Here is a 20119-nt window from a genome sequence, read left to right as displayed (position 1 = left end):
ACAAATATGTCCTTTCACTATAATGGAGCTTTAATCGGAGACTATGTCTAGTCATTTTTATATTCCCAGCATCCAGGATATAACAGACACATAATAATTGTTTGTTGAACCAAAGAATGAATGGATAAAGATGAAAAACTAGACAATTCATTCCACAAATATTTGTGTGCCTATACTGAGCCAGGCTCTGTTCTAGTACAAGAAAATACCCAGAACTTTTTGCCTATAGGATGATTAGAACCCTGGGCACATGGTTCTATTTTAAGCCTCTTTTAGGATCTCATCTGTAGAAACTTCCAGAGGATCCACCTGCTTGTTTATTTATGTTTAGGAAAGAACCACCTGCCCAATGTTTAGAAGTGAGTGGCAGCATGACAATGGGGAATGGCACTGGGGAAGCAAAAAGCACTAATTCAAAGCACTAAGCAAAAAGTACACCATGAAAGTGTACTTTAAGAGCTCAGTCTCCATTTCATAGTCACTTATCATAGTCCTTATCACTTCCTGGAGAATGTAACTTAAAAGAGTTGTCAAGAAGAAAACAGTAAATGAAGACAAAGCCAAAGTGATTCTGCCAATAAATACTTTAATGAAAACCGAGGTCTACAACATACACCGCAGTAATCACCCTGGCCTATGCCTTCTGCTCTAGCCCAAGTCTGGGGCTAACCAGCTACATTTAATCCTCATTTGGGAAGAAGGTCATTTTCTTTTTCTTTTTTTTGAAATGGAGTCTCACTTTGTAGCCCCTGGTAGAGTGACATGGCATTATAGCTCACAGCAACCTCAAACTCTTAGGCTCAAGTGATTCGCTTGCCTCAGCCTCCCAAGTAGCTGGGACTACAGGTGCCCACCACAATGCCTGATTATTTTTAGAGACGAGGTCTTGCTCTGGCTCAGGCTGGTCTCGAACCTGTGAGCTCAGGCAATCCACCTGCCTCAGCCTCCCAGAGTGCTAGGATTACAGGCATGCGCCACAGCACCCAGCCAAGAAGGCCATTTTCAATGTTACCCATCAGTATCCATCTTCATAGAAGATACCAATCTGGGGCCAGAGTCTCAATGTTAACACCTCCTCCCAGGGAAAAGTTAACATGGTAACACAAGCACATAACTTTGAATCATCCTATTGTTCTTTTATCAGAAGGCTTTCAGGAGACCAGAGGTTCAGTGAACACAATGTTGTTGAAATAACGTTAGGACACAGAAAAATGGAAAACAAGAGTAGAAAGGCTGGCAGAGCTGGGCTCATGTACAATTCAGTCCTTAGATTTGAAGCCTCTTGAGCTGCTCGTATGTAATAAAAAACTGAGGAGTAAGTCATGGAAGATCACTGGGTCGATCCTGAAAGCCAGACCTGGTTTTAAAATTGGACACTTCATTCTCTTAAATTAAGGTACTTAGTTTGTGCTATGCTAAGTTTAATTTGCTTAAAAGTCTGTTTTAAAACAACATCTGTCAAATCAAACATGCATTGAATGCCTACTATGTGCCCATTATGATCGTTGGCATTTAGCAATATAAACACATTAAAACTCTAATTTACTCATAGTGTTCAAAGACAAACAGGACACACACAAACAAAAAATAATCAAAACATCAACAGCAACATATAATTCCATGCTAGAATAATCATTACCATCTCTCTCTCTCTCTCCAAAGAGAGAGACCCCAATAGGGGAGAAAATAAATTATTTTCAACCCTATAGTGCTCACCATTACACACACACCACCACACATAATATCCAACACATGGGTCTGCACATAGGAGGCACTCAAACACAGCTAAACAGGGGAGATTCATCCATGAGGATCGAGCCCTACTTGAAAGGCTCTGCCTTCACCCCATGAATGTTTTCTGTTCTGTTATTATTTCTCAGCTAATTCAGTCCTATAGTTAGTGGTTGAAAATCCAGACCACCTCAGCATGGACTTTTCTGTGGGCATCTTCCATTAGGGTTTTTAAAAACTTCAAAGCCTCTTTCAGCTTAGCTGTATTTGTTTTCATTTCATTTTTTTTTTTTTTTTTTTTTTTTTTGCATTTTCTGGCTAGGGCTGGGTTTGAACCCGCCACCTCCAGCATATGAGGCTGGCGCCCTACTCCTTTGAGCCACAGGTGCTGCCCATGTTTTCATTTCATTTTAAAGAGGAAAATCTGACACATCTTTTCTAGCCCCTTTTTTAGTTGGCATTAGCCTCTTATGAAAGCTGTTTATTTAATTCCATCCTCAATGGTCATCAATAAGATGCTTTAGTTCCCCACTTGCCTAAAGATCTAATAATCAAATTTTCCTTCCCATAATCTAGAATTACCTGGGAGCTTGAAGCATTTGCTTTCATTGTCTTGGATTCTAAAAGGATACAATGATGTTCCAGGGTCCAAGTCGAAGCCAGTTTGGCCAAAATCCTTTATACAGTGCAAAAAAGCCCTCATGTTTCCACATCTGAAGGAAAGATAAACAAACAAACAAAGAGTGAATGCACCTTTCTCTTTACATTTAATAATCATTTTCTACTTTCACCCCAAAGCAACTTGGACTCCATGAAAGATCTTTTTTTTTCAATTGTTGGAGAATCATTGAGGGTACAAAGAGCCAGGTCACACCGCTTTCCTTTGCTAGGTGAAGTTCCTCTAATAAGAGTGTCTTGTCCCCAAGAGGTATATCCTTTCTTCTAAACCTACATTTTGAATTCACATGGAGCCTAAATCCATCCACAATTCAACAAATATTTACTGAGCACCTACCATATGCAAAGCACTCTTCTTGATGCTGGGAATACAGTATAAACAAAACAGAAAAAGCGTCTGTGGTAACCACCCTCCAAGACAAGATGGCCCCAGTGAAGCCTACCTCCAATTCTTTTTTTTTTTGGCCGGGGCTGGGCTTGAACCCGCCACCTCTGGCATATGGGACCGGCGCCCTACCCGTTGAGCCACAGGCGCCGCCCATACCTCCAATTCTTTGTGCCCTGTGCAGCTCCAACCCCACAACATATCGGGATTGATCTGTCACCAATAGAATATGGTACTAATGAACACATGACATGTCCATTGCTAGATATCATATATATATAAAATATTACATAAAATATTATATATATAAAAAATATTTATATGGGCGGTGCCTGTGGCTCAGTCGGTAAGGCGCCGAGGGTGGCGGGTTCAAACCCGGCCCCGGCCAAACTGCAACCAAAAATAGCCAGGCGTTGTGGCAGGCGCCTATAGTCCCAGCTACTCAGGAGGCTGAGGCAAGAGAATCGCTTAAGCCCAGGAGTTGGAGGTTGCTGTGAGCTGTGTGAGGCCACGGCACTCTACCAAGGGCCATAAAATGAGACTCTGTCTCTACAAAAAAAAAAAAAAAAAATTATATATATATATATATATATATATAAAATAAGGCATCTTGGATCATTTATTCTGGAGGAACCAGATGCCATGTTATGAAGAGAGAGGCCTACATTGTAAGGAACCGAGGCCTCCAGCCAATAGGCACAAGGGATCTTTGAAGCAGATATCCCAGCCCCAGTCAAGCCTTCAGATGACTGCAGCCCTAGCTGACATATGGACTACAAACGCATGAGAAATCCTAAGCTAGAATCACTCAGCTAAGCTGCTTCTCAATTACTGGCCCACAGAAACTGCAAAATAATAAGTGTTGTTTTAAGGTACCAAGTTTGGGGTAACATGTTGCACAGCCCCCACCCTCATGGAATGTATGTTCTAGTGGAGTTGACAAACATACAAACTGATATACATTATATCCAAAATGATAGGAATTATAAGTAAAACTAATACACGGTAAGAGAACAGGAGTTGGGCAAGTCACTATCTTTCTCTGAGTCTGTTTCATCATTGTAAATTCTATGTAATACCATGGCCTATCTCATGTCAATGCTTTGAGTATTATAAGAGAAACAATGTGAACTGCTTTTAAGTTTTGGTTTCCTACCTTATACAACGGAGTCCAATACACACTGAATGGTCATGAGAGTTAAATGTCAAATTATGCATATAAAAGGTTATAAACGGGTGGTGTGTGCTGAATTTAGCCAGCTAAAACAGCTCATATATGATGGATAAATACCTATTAAGTAACTACAATGTCATTGAAAATGTAATTTGGGGCTTGGTGCCTGTAGCACAGTGGTTATGGCGCCAGCCACACACACCAAGGCTGGCAGGTTCGAATCAGGCCCAGGCCAGCTAAACAACAAGGACACCTGCAACAACAACAAAAAGTAGCCAGGCGTGGGTGGTGCTTGTGGCTCAGTGGGTAGGGCACCAGCCCCATATACCGAGGGTGGTGGGTTCAAACCCAGCCCCGGCCAAACTGCAACAAAAAAAATAGCTGGGCGGGGCGGCGCCTGTGGCTCAGTGAGTAGGGCGCCGGCCCCATATGCCGAGGGTGGCGGGTTCAAACCCAGCCCCGGCCAAACTGCAACCAAAAAAAAAAAAAAATAGCCGGGCGTTGTTGCGGGCGCCTGTAGTCCCAGCTGCTCGGGAGGCTGAGGCAAGAGAATCGCGTAAGCCCAAGGGTTAAGAGGTTGCTGTGAGCTGTGTGACGCCACGGCACTCTACCCGAGGGCGGTACAGTGAGACTCTGTCTCTACAAAAAAAAAAAAAAATAGCTGGGCGTTGTGGCAGGCGCCTGTAGTCCCAGCTACTCGGAAGGCTGAGGCAAGAGAATCACCTAAACCCAGGAGTTGGAGGTTGCTGTGAGCTGTGATGTCATAGCACTCTACCGAGGGTGATAAATTGAGACTCTGTCTCTAAAAAAAAAAAAGAAAAAGAAAAAAATAGCTGGGCGTTGTGGCGGGTGCCTGTAGTCCCAGCTACTTGGGAGGCTGAGGCAAAAGAATCACTTAAGCACAAGAATTTGAGGTTACTGTGAGCTGTGATCCCACAGCACTCTACTGAGGGCAACACAGTGAGACCCTGTCTCAAAAATAAAAATAAATAAATAATGGATATACAGTATTTGGAGAAGACAGCAATAGGAGAAGCTAAGTTTGTAAATATCTCTTATTACATCCTGTAGATTAAAAACACTAGACGGCGGCACCTGTGGCTCAAAGGAGTAGGGCGCTGGCCCCATATGCTGGAGGTGGTAGGTTCAAACCTAGCCCCAGCCAAAAAAAAAAAAAAAGGAAAAAGAAAAGAAAAGAAAAATCTGGATTGGTAAAAACACTAGAGATAACTGTCCTTACTAACCATTCTGAGGGAATAAATAGTAATATAATAAAGGCAATATTTATGGAAACATAGAGTTAATATGCTTCTCCCAATGGCTCTTCACCAAACGCTGAATGTCTCAGACCAAACGTAATGTTGCAAAATTGTGAAAATCAACGCAAACTGTAACCTAATTATTTGTACCTAATATTAATCTGAAATAAATTATAAAAAAGAAAAATTGTGAAAATCATCTAAAATAAATCCCAGATGCAGATAACCTAGAATCATAAACTGTTAAATGACAAGGGGCCACTGAGATACAAACCTATCCCATGATCTCTTATCTGGACTACCATAATAGACCTCCTAATTGGTCTGAAATACCCACCTAGAAGCCAGAACAATCTTTTAAAATTATAAACCAGTTCATGTCACTTTCCTGCATAAAGCTCTTGAATTGCTTCTTGGTCATTTCATTCTAATTGCAAATTCTCTGCAATAACCTATAATATCCTACAGGATTTAGCCACTGCCCCTCCCTCTAGTTTCATTTCCTACTACTTTGTCCTTCATTCACCATACTCAGCCACACTATCCTTCTTTCTAACTCTTGATCATGTCCCCTTCATTCCCAACCTAGGCCCTATGTAACCTGTTCCCTTTTTATAAAATGCTTTTCTCCTAGCTCTTCATATGGTCACTTCCTTCATATTCATCATTCAGATCTCAGCTAAAATGTCACCTCCTCACAGACTTTTCCTGACTATCCTAACTGAAGTAGTGCCCAACTACCAAGTTACTATTTCAATATGCTGTTAATTTTTTCATAGAATTTATTTCTATCGGAAACTATACTGTGCATCCTTTGTGTATGTATTATCTGTCTTCTTCAACCACAATATAATCTCCAAGAAAGGAGGGACTATGTTTGCCTTGTTCACCATTACATCCTCACCACCTAACACAGTGTCTGGCATGTTGAAGTCCCCAATAAATAGTTGTTGAATAAATGAACACACAATTACAATAAGGGTCTCTAACACACCTGTGAGCACTGGAATTCTTATAAATCTTCAAAACACGAAACAACTTCTTTACAACATTAGAACTGGGAGGCGCTTTTTTGGCATTAGGGAGACATGTGAAAACAAATAAGAACTTCTGTAGATAAGCATAGAAAAGAGACTACTTCATGAAGTTATACAGACTTGTTCGTTCAATAATTTGCCGTGGATAAATGATAAACAAGACGCACACAGCTCTGCCTTCATGGATTTGAGAATCTACTGGGTCAGAGAGATATTAAAAGTAATTACAATAAAATTTAACAAATGTGAATAAAATATGACACAGCCATACAAAGAAATATTATTCAGCAATAAAAAGGAACTGCTGATACATGCTATAACATGAAAGAACTTAGAAAACATTATACTGAGTGAAAGAAGCCAGCCTCAAAAGGTCATATATTATATGATTTTATTATATATATGAAATATCTAGAAGAAACAAATGTATACACACAGAAAGGTTGCTTAGACTAGAAGGATGAGAGAGCAGGTTGGAATGAGAGAGAGCTAAAGGGTACATGGATTCTTTATGAGGTCATGAAAATGGTCTAAAATTGACTATGGAGATGATTGCATGTACCTCATTGTTTATTCTAAAACACTAAATGCCAATTTGAATGAGTGAATTTTATGATATGTGAATTAGTCCTCAATATATTTTTTAAAAATAAATGCCATGAAAGAGGAAGTACAAGAAACCACGCACACACAACCTTGTCCAATGGTCAGAGAAGGCTTTTGTAAAAAAGTTATCAGATTTGAAGAATGACTAGAAACTAGGGAACTGGTATTTAGGGTAGTGGAGGGGGCATCCTAACAAAGTATATGTCATGAGTGAAAACTTAGGGAAAAAAGAACGCCTAGCACTTGAAACCGTTGAGTATATCTGGAATTAGAATAAAGGTGATACAAATATGGCTATAGGAACAAAAGAGGTCATATAGATCCCTGGGTCAATGAGAAGCCTTTGGAGGATTTTAGATGGGGGAGACAAGATGAGATGTGCAGCTGTTATTTTCTATGTCAAAAATGAATAAATGACTCCATTCACCAAAGTGGTTTGGGACTCTTAAAGACAAAATTAAAAATAATAAAGTATGATACTATTACATATAATGACAACATAGAGCAAAGCCATTTTAAAGAACTTTAATAGCAAATACATGAATCAGTGAGCAAATGTAAGAACTTAAAGGTTACTAGCAACATAAAAATGTTTCTGCCAATACAGCAAGCATAGTGGTTATTGTAAGTACAAACTTGGAATCAGACAGACCCTGGATTATGTCTCAGATCTGCTACTTATTGGCTATATAATCATGGGTAAGTTACTTAGCTACTATGAACCTAAGTTTCCTCATTTATAAACTGGGAAAGGTAATATCTACTCCATGTGATTGCTGTAAGAGTTAAAGGACATTCTCTATGTATTGTGCCTGGCACATAATAAGCATTCAGTAAGTGCTAGCTATTACTATATTATTGTACCTTCTATTTCCTCTTAGCCAATCTTCTTCAAAACATGCTTTATACTTTTCTACTTATCCTCACTTCCTATGTATTTCTCTATTTCCTTCTATTAGAATATAAGTGTCATGAAGGCAGGGATTGTTTTGTTCACCGATGTAGCCTCACCACCCCAGAACAGTGCCTCGCATGTACGACAAAAACTCCCTTTATTATTGAAGGAATAAATAATTAAACACACTGTTCAGCACACAGCAGTCTTGCTTTTGCAAACATCAATTCACCAACCTTCCTCTGGAAAATATTAATCCAACAGACATTTTGCAGTACTTATCATACTGTATCTCTCTGCTGCATGTGACATTAAATAGCCACTCATTCCTTCCTAAAATTCCTTACTCCTTTGGCTTCCATGACACTACTCTCTCCTAAGATTCCTCATAACTTTTCAACTGTTACATTTCAGTATCTTTCCTGGTTCCTCACCCACCAAGCCATTAAAAATTGGTATTCCCCAGTGTTTTTCCTTGGCCCACTGCTCTTCTCCCTCTACTAGTGATTGTCAAATGCAGAAATATCAAAGGGGGCTTTTGCCAAATTACACTTTCCAAGAGTTTGAGAATAACTGCCTCAATGAATCACTATTACTGGAAAGTTTAATAGTGTTCCATTATGCTGGGAAGGCAAAAAAGGTTGTGAACGCCTCTACCTGCTCTCCTTGGTCAACTCCCTCCACAGTATAATGTGCCCCCTGTGGGATAATGACTTCACAGGTTCTTATCTACATCCACAAACTCTCTTCTGATTTAGGAGTAGTATATCCAAATGCATCCACCAGATGCTCCATGCACATCAAACTAAGTGTCCAAAACTATGATGTTGTCCACAAAACCTATGCCTCTTCCTGTGATACCTCTGAGAATGAATGTTGCCATCTTGTCTCTAACTCCAGAAACCCAGAAGTTATCTTTGACACCTCCTTTCTTCCACACTTCCCCACATACGGTCAAACCAATCCTGTTGACTACTATCAATAAATTATTCTCAACTTCATCCCTTCTATACCTCCATTATCATGCTCAAGTTCAGGCCTTCATCCCCTCTTGCTCAGATCACTAAAAGAGTCTTCCCCCAGGTGCGGTGGCTCACGCCTGTAATCCTAACACTCTGGGAAGCTGGGGAAGGTGGACTGCCTGAGCGCATAGGTTCAGGACCAGCCTGAGCAAGAGTGAGACCTCATCTCTAAAAATAGCCAGGCATTGTGGAAAATGCCTATACTCCCAGCTACTCAAGAGGCTGAGGCAAGAGAACTGCTTGAGCCCAAGAGTTTGAGGTTGCTGTGAGCTATATGCCATAACACTCTACCGAGGGTAACAAAGTAAGACTTTGTCTAAAAAAAAAAAGAGAGAGTCTTCCAATCAGTTTCCCTCTAGGTCAGCGGTTCTCAACCTGTGGTTCGCAACCCATAAGAACTGTATTAATAGGCCACGGCATTAGGAAGGTTGAGAACCAATGCTCTAGGTCAACAGTTGTCAAAATGTGGTCCCCCTACTAACAGCATCAGTATTGCCTGGGAACTTGTTATAAATATGCAGATTGTTGGCTCCCACTCCAGACTTAAGGAATCAGAATCTAGAGATGGAGCCAAGCTAATAGCAGTTTAACAAGCCCTCCAGGTGATTCTGATGCATGATAAACTTTTAAGAACCAATGCTCTAGGCTTATCCTTTTCAGGCGTTCTCAAACTTTTTAAACAGGGGGCCAATTCAGTGTCCCTCAGACCGTTGGAGGGCCGGACTATAGTTTTAAAAAACAAACTATGAACAAATTCCTATGCACACTGCACATATCTTATTTTGAAGTTAAAAAAACAAAACGGGAACAAATACAATCACACCTCATATTGCCTGCGGGCCGCAGTTTGAGGACCCCTGCTTAGATTAATGGTCTTCAACCTGAACATTGCAATCACCTGACAAGTTCTAAAAATACTGACACCTGGCTCAGTGCCAGTAGCTCAGCGGCTAGGGCGCCAGCCACATAAACTGGAGCTGGCAGGTTCGAACTCAACCCAGGCCTGCCAAACAACAATGACAACTACAACAAAAAAATAGCCAGGTGGCTCGGCACCAGTGGCTCAGTGAGTAGGGCACCGGCCACATACACAGAGGCTGGCGGGTTCAAGCCTGGCCAGGGCCTGCTAAACAACAATGACAACTAAAACCAAAAAATAGCCGGGCGTTGTGGCAGGTGCCTGTAGTCCCAGCTACTTGGGAGGCTGAGACAAGAGAATCACTTAAGCCCAAGAGTTTGAGGTTGCTGTGAGCTGTGACGCTACAGCACTCTACCGAGGGCGACATAATGAGACTCTGTCTCCAAAAAAAAAGAAAAAAAATAGCCAGGTGTTGTGGCGGGCACCTGTAGTCCCAGCTACTTGGGAGGGTAGGGCAAGAGAATCGCTTAAGCCCAGGAGTTTGAGGTTGCTGTGAGCTGTGATGCCAAGCACTCTACTAAGGGTGACAAAGTGAGACTCTCAAAAAAAAAAGAAACTGCTGGGTGCAGTGGCTCACGCCTATAATCCTAGCACTTGGGAGAATGAGGAGGGTGAGCTCACAAGTTCAAGACCAGCCTGAGCCAGAATGAGACACCCCCCCACCCGTCTCTAAAAAATAGCCAGGAGTAGGCTGCACCTGTGGCTCAAAGGAATAGGGTGCCGGCCCCATATGCCAGAGATTGTGGGTTCAAACCCAGTCCCAGCCAAAACTACAAAAAAAAAAAAAAATAGCCAGGAGTTGTGGCAGGTGACTATAGTCCTAGCTTCTTGGGAAGCTGAGGAAAGAGAATCTCTTGAGCCCAAGTGTTTGAGGTTGCTGTGAGCTGTGATGCAACGGCACTCTACCAAAGGTGACAAAGTGAGACTCTCTCAGAAAAGCAAAAACTATTGACATCTGGGTCTTACTCCCCCCCAAGTTGAGTTAACTGATCTAAAGTAAACAAGGGATCTGTGAAAGTTCTCCAAGTGATTCCAATGTGCAACCAAAATTGAGAACCAGTGTCATAAATCCAGTCTCCAAAAGCCAAAATGATAAAATGCAAATCTGACCTGATTAAAAGTATTATTTTTTGTTATTTCATTTTGAGACGGGATCTCGCTGTGTTGCCCCAATCTTGAACTCCCAGCCTCAAGCATCCTCCCACCTCAGCCTCCTGTGTAGTTGGCATTACAAAAGCATACACCACTATGTTCAGCTCTAAAAACTTGCAATAGCTCCCCATCAAGTCACACAGAAGTCCAAGCATTCAAATATCCTTTATAACCTAACTAAACCTTAGCCAATATAAGGAAGGTACAGTAGCACAGAGGTTAAGAATGTAAGTTTGAAGCCAAATGATCTGAGTTTAAATTCCAGCTCTCCCACTTACTAGCTGTGAAAACTTGGGCAGGTTACTTAATCTCTCACTGCTTCAGCATATACTTCATGGGGTAATGATGAGGATTAAATGAATGTATACATGTTAAGTCTCTTTAGGACAGTTCCTAACACACAATAAATCACTCATCAGATGTTAGTTATTATTGTTCAGGATGTAGATTGTTCACCTATAGAAAGCGTACCTCAAATTGGGCTAAAATTTCTTTCCACAGATCTCTGACTTTACCATTAACCAGGTTGTGTAGATTACATGTTTATATATCTAAGGTACTTTTATAACAGCTATAATTTCTCTGTAACTACTAAAATGGTGCCTGATATATTAAATAGTTAAATAAAACTGATACTAGCAGAGAAACCATATGGCAACATCTCATTTTACCTCCAAATTTGTTTTCATTGCAGTAATTACATAATACATTTATGATATTCAGTTCCCTACCAACGTAACAGCAAAAAGTTTTAAGGCCAAAGTGAACAATAGCAAAGCCTTGAACTGAGATCAAGAACCAGGGTTTTTTCTAAATACCAGGTTTTCTATTATATAGTCTCTGTCTTATCTGAAGTGGGCAAATAGGGATATATTATGTCTTTTCTATCAGTAACTCTACTTGGTGCTATTAATAAAGCAGTCTGTATTCTCAAGCACTCAACTCAGAACAATAACATTAAGGACTGCTATACATCAGCAGATTGCCAAAGAGATAGCTTTTTTTTTTTTAACTTGGTAATGATCCTAAGAGGCTACTAAAAATATACATAATGATTCTTTCATCTTCTGAATGACATATAGCAACTAATAATGACTGAAAGGTCTCAGACATCAAAGGAAACTAAAATGTACCCCCAAATCTACAATGTGCATACCTTTAAAATACCATCCAAAGTACCCTTATAGAGGTCCACATGTCCCACGATTGCCCTCTGGTTCATCATGCGAGTTCGTACCACATCAACTGGATTGGAGGCCAGAGCCCCAGCCAAGCCACATGTAAAGCTGGAACTAAAGATGAAAACTTTTAGAAGATACATTACCCCCACTGTCATCCCCTGCCTTTTTAAACAGAAATTTGGCCAAACATCAATGCATAATAACTCAGATCCATCAGATAAAACCTGGTGCTGGCCCTTTCATTACGCTGTAAAGACAAAAGGAATCTATTTTACATAGGCACCACTCAAACGTTGTCCCTTCAATTTTCAATCTGAAACTTAGCCTCTTTCTTAAAGGAGACAGTTTATAAGACTAACAAGATCTCTAAACAGTAAATGTCACACACCATCAAACCACAATGTCAAATCCATTTGAGTAGCAAAATATCTTAAAGGTTGCAAGACAAAGAAAATGTAAGATGAGATTAGCAAGTCTTCAGCCAAAAACTATGCTATAGTTTTATAGACCCTATACAATTTCACCCTTTCTTTCAAATTCCCACTGATAAAAGTTTGCTTCTGACACAATTAACCAAAGCAAATAACAGATGTGCTTTTTAGATGTGGAGGCTGTGTATGAATAAATGCAAATCCTGTAGACCTCTGTTCCCAAGTACCCAAATACCAACACCAGCTGAGATCTCTGCAAAGCATAGTGTTCAGAAGTCTTGAAGTTCTGATAAAAGGAGAGATAGGGGTATTTAGACCATACATACCAGCTGTCAATTCCACTTGAGGACTTCAGTAAAAGAGGTTCTTTGTGCTCAAAATGCTGCAAGTATGGAATGAGCACAACCTATCCTACTTACACGAAGTGAGTTAAAATTGTGTCGCCCATCATTCCTGACAATATTAAGTGCTTCTTGGTAATATCATAGACAGGAAGCTCTACTCCCACAACGATAGCAGCTCGCTGAGCAGTTGGAACGACACCCTACAAAACATAAGTGACATGAGACTCAAAGGAAATATAAAGAGGGAATGACATAAGTCTTAAAGTGAACAAAATAGGTCAGGAGTTGAAAGTGCCAGAAAAATCCAAGTGTGAAGTACATAGGTCACTCTTTCAAATCAATGACTAATACTAGAACACTTAGAAATTCCTAATTCACTTGCTGTACTAAAAATAAAATAATTGATATGATGCCCAAAGCACAGAGACAAAAGCAAAAAAGTAGATAAACTGAACTTCATCACAATTTAAAATTTAGTGATCTAAGACACCACCGAGAGAATCTAAGACATTGTATGGCATCAACCAATACAATGGGGAAAAAATATTTGCCAATCAAAACTAACATCTTACAACCACCTCAACCAAACAAGAACATACCTTGAGGGAAAGACTCCCAATTCAATAAATGGTGTTGGGAGAACTGGATATCTACATGTAAAAGACTGAAACTGGACCCGCACCTTTTCCCACTCACAAAAATTGATTCAAGTTGGATAAAGGACTTAAATTTAAGGCATGAAACAATAAAAATCCTCAAAGAAAGCATAGGAAAAACACTGGAAGATATTGGCCTGGGGGAAGACTTCATGAAGAAGACTGCCATGGCAATTGCAACAACAACAAAAATAAACAAATGGGACTTCATTAAACTGAAAAGCTTCTGTACAGCTAAGGAGACAACAACCAAAGCAGAGACAACCTACACAATGGGAAGGGATATTTGCATATTTTCAATCAGACAAAAGCTTGATAACTAGGATCTATAGAGAACTCAAATTAATCCACATGAAAAAAGCCAACAATCCCATATATCAATGGGCAAGAGACATGAATAGAACTTTCTCTAAAGATGACAGACAAATGGCTAACAAACACATGAAAAAATGTTCATCATCACTATACATTAGAGAAATGCAAATCAAAACCACCCTGAGATACCATCTAACGCCAGTGAGAATGGCCCACATCACAAAATCTCAAAACTGCAGATGCTGGCGTGGATGTGGAGAGAAGGGAACACTTTTACACTGCTGGTGGGACTGCAAACTAGTACAACCTTTCTGGAAGGAAGTATGGAGAAACCTCAAAGCACTCAAGCTAGACCTCCCATTTGATCTGGCAATCCCATTACTGGGCATCTACCCAGAAGGAAAAAAAATCCTTTTATCATAAGGACACTTGTACTAGACTGTTTATTACAGCTCAATTTACAATCGCCAAAATGTGGAAACAGCCTAAATGCCCACCAACTAAGGAATGGATTAACAAGCTGTGGTATATGTATACCATGGAACACTATTCAGCTATTAAAAAAAATGGAGACTTTACATCCTTCGTATTAACCTGGATGGACGTGGAAGACTTTATTCTTAGTAAAGCATCACAAGGATGGAGAAGCATGAATCCTATGTACTCAATTTTGATATGAGGACAATTAATGACAATTAAGGTCATGGGGGAGAAGGAAAAGCAGAGAGGGAAGGAGGGAGAGGGGTGGGGCCTTGGTTTGTGCCACACCTTCTGGGGGCAAGACATGATTGCAAGAGGGACTTTACCTAACAATTGCAATCAGTGTAACCTGGCTTATTGTACCCTCAATGAATCCCCAACAATAAAAAAAAAAAAAAAAAACAAAAAAAAAGAATGGAGAAGCATGAATCCTATGTACTCAATTTTGATATGAGGACAATTAATAACAATTAAGGTTATGGCGGGGAAGGAAAAGCAGAGAGAGGGAAGGAGGGAGGGGGCGGGGCCTTGGTGCATGCCACACCTTCTGGGGGCAAGACATTGCAAGAGGGACTTTACCTAACAAAATGCAATCAGTATAACCTGGCTTATTGTACCCTCAATGAATCCCCAACAATAAAAAAAAAAAAATTTGCCAATCATATATCTGTTAGGGACTAGTATCTAGGATATATAAAGAACTCATAGTTAATTAAAAATGGACTAAAGACCTGAAGACATTTACTTCAAAGAAGATATACAAATAGCCAATAAGCACATGAAAAGATGTTCAACATTAGTCACTAGGAAACATAAATCAAAACCATAATGACATGTCACTTCATACCTACTGAAATGGCTGTTTTTATATATGTATATATATTTTTTTTTTTTTGAGACAGAGCCTCAAGTTGTTGCCCTGGGTAGAGTGCCGTAGCATCACAGCTCACAGCAACCTCCAACTCCTGGGCTTAAGCGATTCTTCTACCTCGGCCTCCCAAGTAGCTGGGACTATAGGTGCCCACCACAACACCCAGCTATTTTTTTATTGTAGCTGTCATTATTGTTTGGCGGGGCCCGGGCTGGATTCGAACCTGCCAGCTCAGATGTATGTGGCTGGCACCCTAGCCACTTGAGCCACAGGCACAAAGCCTGTAATATATATTTTTTAAAGTAAAAGAGCAAACATTGGTAAAGATGTGGAGAAACTGGAACATTTATACACTGCTGGTAGGAATATAAACTGAGGCAACCACTGTGGAAAACAACTTAGCATTTACTCAATTATCACATGACCCAGCAATTCTACACCTAGGTATATACCCAAAAGAACTGAAAACATAAATTCATGCGGTGCCCATAGCTCAGTGGGTAGGGCACTGGCCACATACACCAGGACTGGCAGGTTCGAACCCGGCCAGGGCCTGCTAAAACAACATTGACAACCACAAAAAAAAAAAAAAAAATAGCCGGGCGTTGTGGCAGGTGCCTGTGGTCTCAGCTACTTGGGAGGCTGTCGCAAGAGAATCACTGAGGCCCAAGAGTTTGAGGTTGCTGTGAGCTGTGATGCCATTGCACTCTACTGAGGGTGACAAAGTGAGACTCTGTCTCAAAAAAAAAAGAAAGAAAGAAAGAAAAGAAAACATATGTTCATGCAAAAATATGTACATGGACATTCACAGCAGTATTATTCATAATATAGCCAGAAAATACAAAAATGCAAATGTTCATTGATTGATAAGAGGGTAAACAAAATGTGGTATATCCATATAATGGAATCATGAGCCGTAAGAAGAAATGAAGTACTGACACATGCTGCAACATGGATGAACCTTGAAAATAGTATGCCAGATGGAAGATGCCAGTCACAAAAGACTATATATTGCATGGTTCCAGTTATGTGAAATATCTAGAATAGGCAAATCAACAGAGACAAAAAGTAGAGTTAGTGGTTGGGAGAAGAGCCGGGTGTGGTGTCTCACTCCTACCCTGTTTCCCTGAAAATAAGACATCCTCCGAAAATAAGACCTACTTACAGAAAAGATAAGACGTCACCTGAAAATAAGACCTAGTGCATCTTTGGGAGCACACCTTAAAATAAGACACTGTCTTATTTTTGGGGAAACGGTATAATCCTAGCTACTCAGGAGGGTAAGGCAGAAAGATCACTTGAGGTCAGGAGTTCAGGGCTGCACTGAGCTATGATGATGTCAATGCACACCAACCTGGATAACAGAGTAAGACCCTGTTTGTTACATTAAACTGCTCAATCATCTTTAAGTTCCCAAACTCAATTTATAAAGTGAGAGTAATGCAGCTGAGTTGCTTGATTCTGCTGAATGGCTAAACAGTGCCTTCTCTTTGACTCTTTTGTTTCACTCACTCTATTAAAGAGGGTGAGAATCACAGAAGATTACTATGGTTAATAGTATGTCTCCAAACTGGAGCCCTCTGGCTCCAGACCACAGACATGTTCTGCAAGGCCTAAACAGTATTTCTAAAAGATTCAATCAGTTGTCAATATGTAAAAAAATCAGGATATTTCACACAGAAATGCAGCTTTCCAGCTTCTCATGAAAGACCAGAAAATTTGGCCACACTGGGTTCATCATCAGTACATGGCACCGATGGGCTTGAGCTGAGGAGCAGCTGTCCTCTTTCAACTGGGCCAGTACTCTCCAATTCACCAATGTCCCCACCACACTACTGTCTCTCCAACTCTGAGAGAAGTGCCATCTATACTTTGTTATTGTACTTGTGCTGTTTTTCTTACAATGAAGTTTACATGGCGTTTCCAGCACCCATGTTATAATCAAAACAGGAAAATAAAACAGGACTGAAAGAACCGTGTGTTTGAGGATAAATACAAACATATTTCTTTGTTGAAATGAAAACAAAATATTTCTATATTTCTAATATGCAAATGAAACATGTCTGTCTCAACAGAATACAAAACACAATGTACTTTGCTGCCTTTTGTTTTTAGACAGTCTCACTCTGTCACCTGGGCTACAGCGCAATGGCATCATCACAGCTCATTGCAACCCGAGCTCAAGCAATCCTTTTGCCTCAGTCTCTAAATAGCTGAAACTGCAGGTGTGTGCCATCAAGGCTGGCTAATTTTTTTTTTTTATTTTTTGTAAAGTGGGGTCTCACCATGTTGCCCAGGCTGATCTTAAACTCTTGGCCACAAGTGATCTTCCCACCTCAGCTTCCCAAAGTACTGTATTCAGCCTGTACTTCACTTCTTTATATTATATGCCTAAGTCACATAAGTAGGCTAGGTCATAAAAGTAGCTGTATTCAGTTTCTCACAAACTAAACATAGTATTACCATATAATCCAGCAATTTTACATCTGAATATATACCCAAAGCAATTGAAATTAGGGTCTCAAAGGGATATTTGCACACTCCTGCACATAGTGGCCTCATTCACAACAGCCAAAAGGTAAAAGCCATCCAAAAGTCCATCAATGGTTGAATGGATAAACAAAGTGTGCTGTATACCAAAAATAGAATGATTCAGCTGTAAAAAAGAAGAAAATTCTGACACATGCTACGACATGGATGAACCTTGAAGACATTATGTTCAGTGCAATAAGCCAGTCACAAAAAGAAAACTATATGATAGCACTTACATGAAGTACCTAAGTACTAAAATTTATATAGAGAGAAAGTAGAATGGGGGTTGCCAGGGGCTGAGGGAAGGAGAAACAGGAAGTTGTTTAATGGGTACAGTTTGAAATTTTGCAAGATGGAGTTCTAGAGATGAGTTGCACAACAATGTGAATGTACTTAACAGTACTGAATCATAGACATAAAAATGGTTAAGATGATAGATTTTAGATTATGTGTACTTTACAATTAGAAATAAAAATAAAAAGACTGGGCACGGTGACTCACGCCTATATTTCTAACACTCTGGGAGGCTGAGGCAGGTGGATTGCTTGATCTCACAAGTTCGAGACCAGCCTAAGCAAGATAGAGACCCTTAAAAAGAAAAAATAGCCGGGTGTTGTGGCAGATGCCTGTAGTCCCAGCTACTTGGGAGACTGAGGCAAGAGGATCATTTGAGCCCAAGAGTTCAAGGTTTCTATGAGCCATGACTCCACCACACTCTACCAAGGGTAACAAAGTAAGACTGTCCCCCACCAGAAAAAAAACAGGGTGAGGGAAGGGGAGAGCAGAGATAGAAAGAAGGAGGGAAGGGGTGGGGTCTCAGTGTGTGACACACCTTCTGGGGGCAAGACACAATTGTAAGAGGGACTTTACCTAACAAATGCAATGAGTGTAACCTGGTTTCTTGTACCCTCAATGAATCCCCAACAATAAAAAATACAGTAAAGTAGCTGTGCTTCTCTGACAAAATCTCCAGTTCTATATATAGCTCTGGTTTTACTTGTTTTTTTTTTTTTTTTTTTTTTTTGAGACATAGCCTCAAGCTGTTCTCCTGGGTAGAGTGCCGTGGCATCACAGCTCACAACAACCTCCAACTCCTGGACTCAAGCAAGCCTCCTGCCTCCACCTCCCAAGTAGCTGGGACCACAGGCACCCGCGACAATGCCCTGCTAGTTTTTGGTTGCAGTCATCATTGTTGTTTCACAGGCCGGGCTGGATTTGAATCCGCCAGCTGGGGTGTATGTGGCTGGCACCTTAGCCACTTGAGCAACACACAGACACCAAGCCATTGCTCTGTTTTTGTCTGTCCCTTGGCATCAGTTTGTGAGAAAGTTCTAGTTAATTCCACCTTCTGGTTTTAATTTGGACTTATAAAGAAAATGTGTCCTGCTGTTATCAAAATGCAAACCCCAAGGATGCCATGACAATTAGGTAAAAAGTGATTAGATATTAGGATATATACATGCTGCTAGAGTATCACTCCACAGATTACTTGCTAATTGCAAAGGAAGAAAAAAACTCATCTTTTACAATAGTGAGAGATCTGGTGGACATCATCCTTCCAAATAGTCAAATTTGACACCACTAATTGTGGGACAACCTAACATTACGTGCCTCTTGCTGTGACTAAATATGAAATGCACAGTATCACCTATGAAGCTCTTATGAAAAATGTTCAACATGAATCTAATCAAATCAATGGACTCAACACTCAGTTTGTTGGAAATACAGGGAACAGAAGACCACATTAAACATACAAGGAAGCATACTATAGGAAAACTAGGTTGGAGCCAGGAATGGTGTCCAGCACCTATTTCTCAAGTAGTTGGGAGGTTGAGGCAGGAGGATCACTTGAACCCAGGAGTTTAAGCTCAGCCTGGGTGACACAGTGACACCCCCCCATTCTTAAAAAAAAAAAAAGAAAACTATTCTGGCCTCATCAACAGAAGAAATTTTAATGTGGACTAGATATTAGGCATTAGGGACTTACTATTTATTTTCTTGGATGTGATAATGGTATTGTTATTAGATAGGAGAATCTTCTTGTTCTTAGGGGATGCACAGTGAAACATTCATGTGAGTGCCATCCTCACATAAAGTCAAAGTATAGATGGTAAAGTATTGGATGGCTTTTACCTTCTGGCTACTGTGAATGAGGCCACTATGTGCAGGAGTGTGCAAATATCCCTTTGAGACCCTAATTTCGATTGCTTTGGGTATATATCCAAATGTAAAATTGCTGGATTATATGGTAATACTATGTTTAGTTTGTGAGAAACTGAATATAGCTACTTTTATGACCTAGCCTACTTATGTGACTTAGGCATGTAACATAAAGAAGTAAAGTACAGGCTGAGTGCATGATGTCTGCAACTTAATTTCATATATTTTAGCTTTAAAAAGGTGTGTGTGTGTGTTTGTGCATGCACACATAGATAAATCAATTATGGCTGA

General features: G+C 40.3%; 1 protein-coding gene across 7 annotated transcripts in view; it reads right to left on the bottom strand.

The window, feature by feature from the left end:
• Positions 1-567: 567 nt before the first annotated feature.
• SLC25A14 (solute carrier family 25 member 14) overlaps positions 568-20119 on the bottom strand; it is a 42680-nt gene continuing 23128 nt past the window's right edge. For 4 of the 7 annotated variants that reach the window (XM_053580338.1, XM_053580341.1, XM_053580342.1 and 1 more), the window contains 4 exons: positions 12890-13014; positions 12015-12150; positions 2364-2444; positions 568-1308 (listed from right to left, as the gene is read on the bottom strand). In XM_053580338.1, the coding sequence (XP_053436313.1) occupies positions 1267-1308; positions 2364-2444; positions 12015-12150; positions 12890-13014 (384 nt within the window). In that variant the 3' untranslated portion in view covers positions 568-1266. Of the gene's footprint in view, positions 1358-2313; positions 2445-6221; positions 6285-12014; positions 12151-12889; positions 13015-20119 lie in introns of all 7 variants that reach the window. The other 3 variants (XR_008377654.1, XM_053580339.1, XM_053580340.1) reach the window with 3 other exon arrangements.

The sequence above is a fragment of the Nycticebus coucang genome, chromosome X (assembly GCF_027406575.1).
Source record: "Nycticebus coucang isolate mNycCou1 chromosome X, mNycCou1.pri, whole genome shotgun sequence".
In the NCBI taxonomy this organism is placed as follows: domain Eukaryota; kingdom Metazoa; phylum Chordata; class Mammalia; order Primates; family Lorisidae; genus Nycticebus; species Nycticebus coucang.
This window is presented reverse-complemented; position numbering and strand designations above follow the sequence as displayed.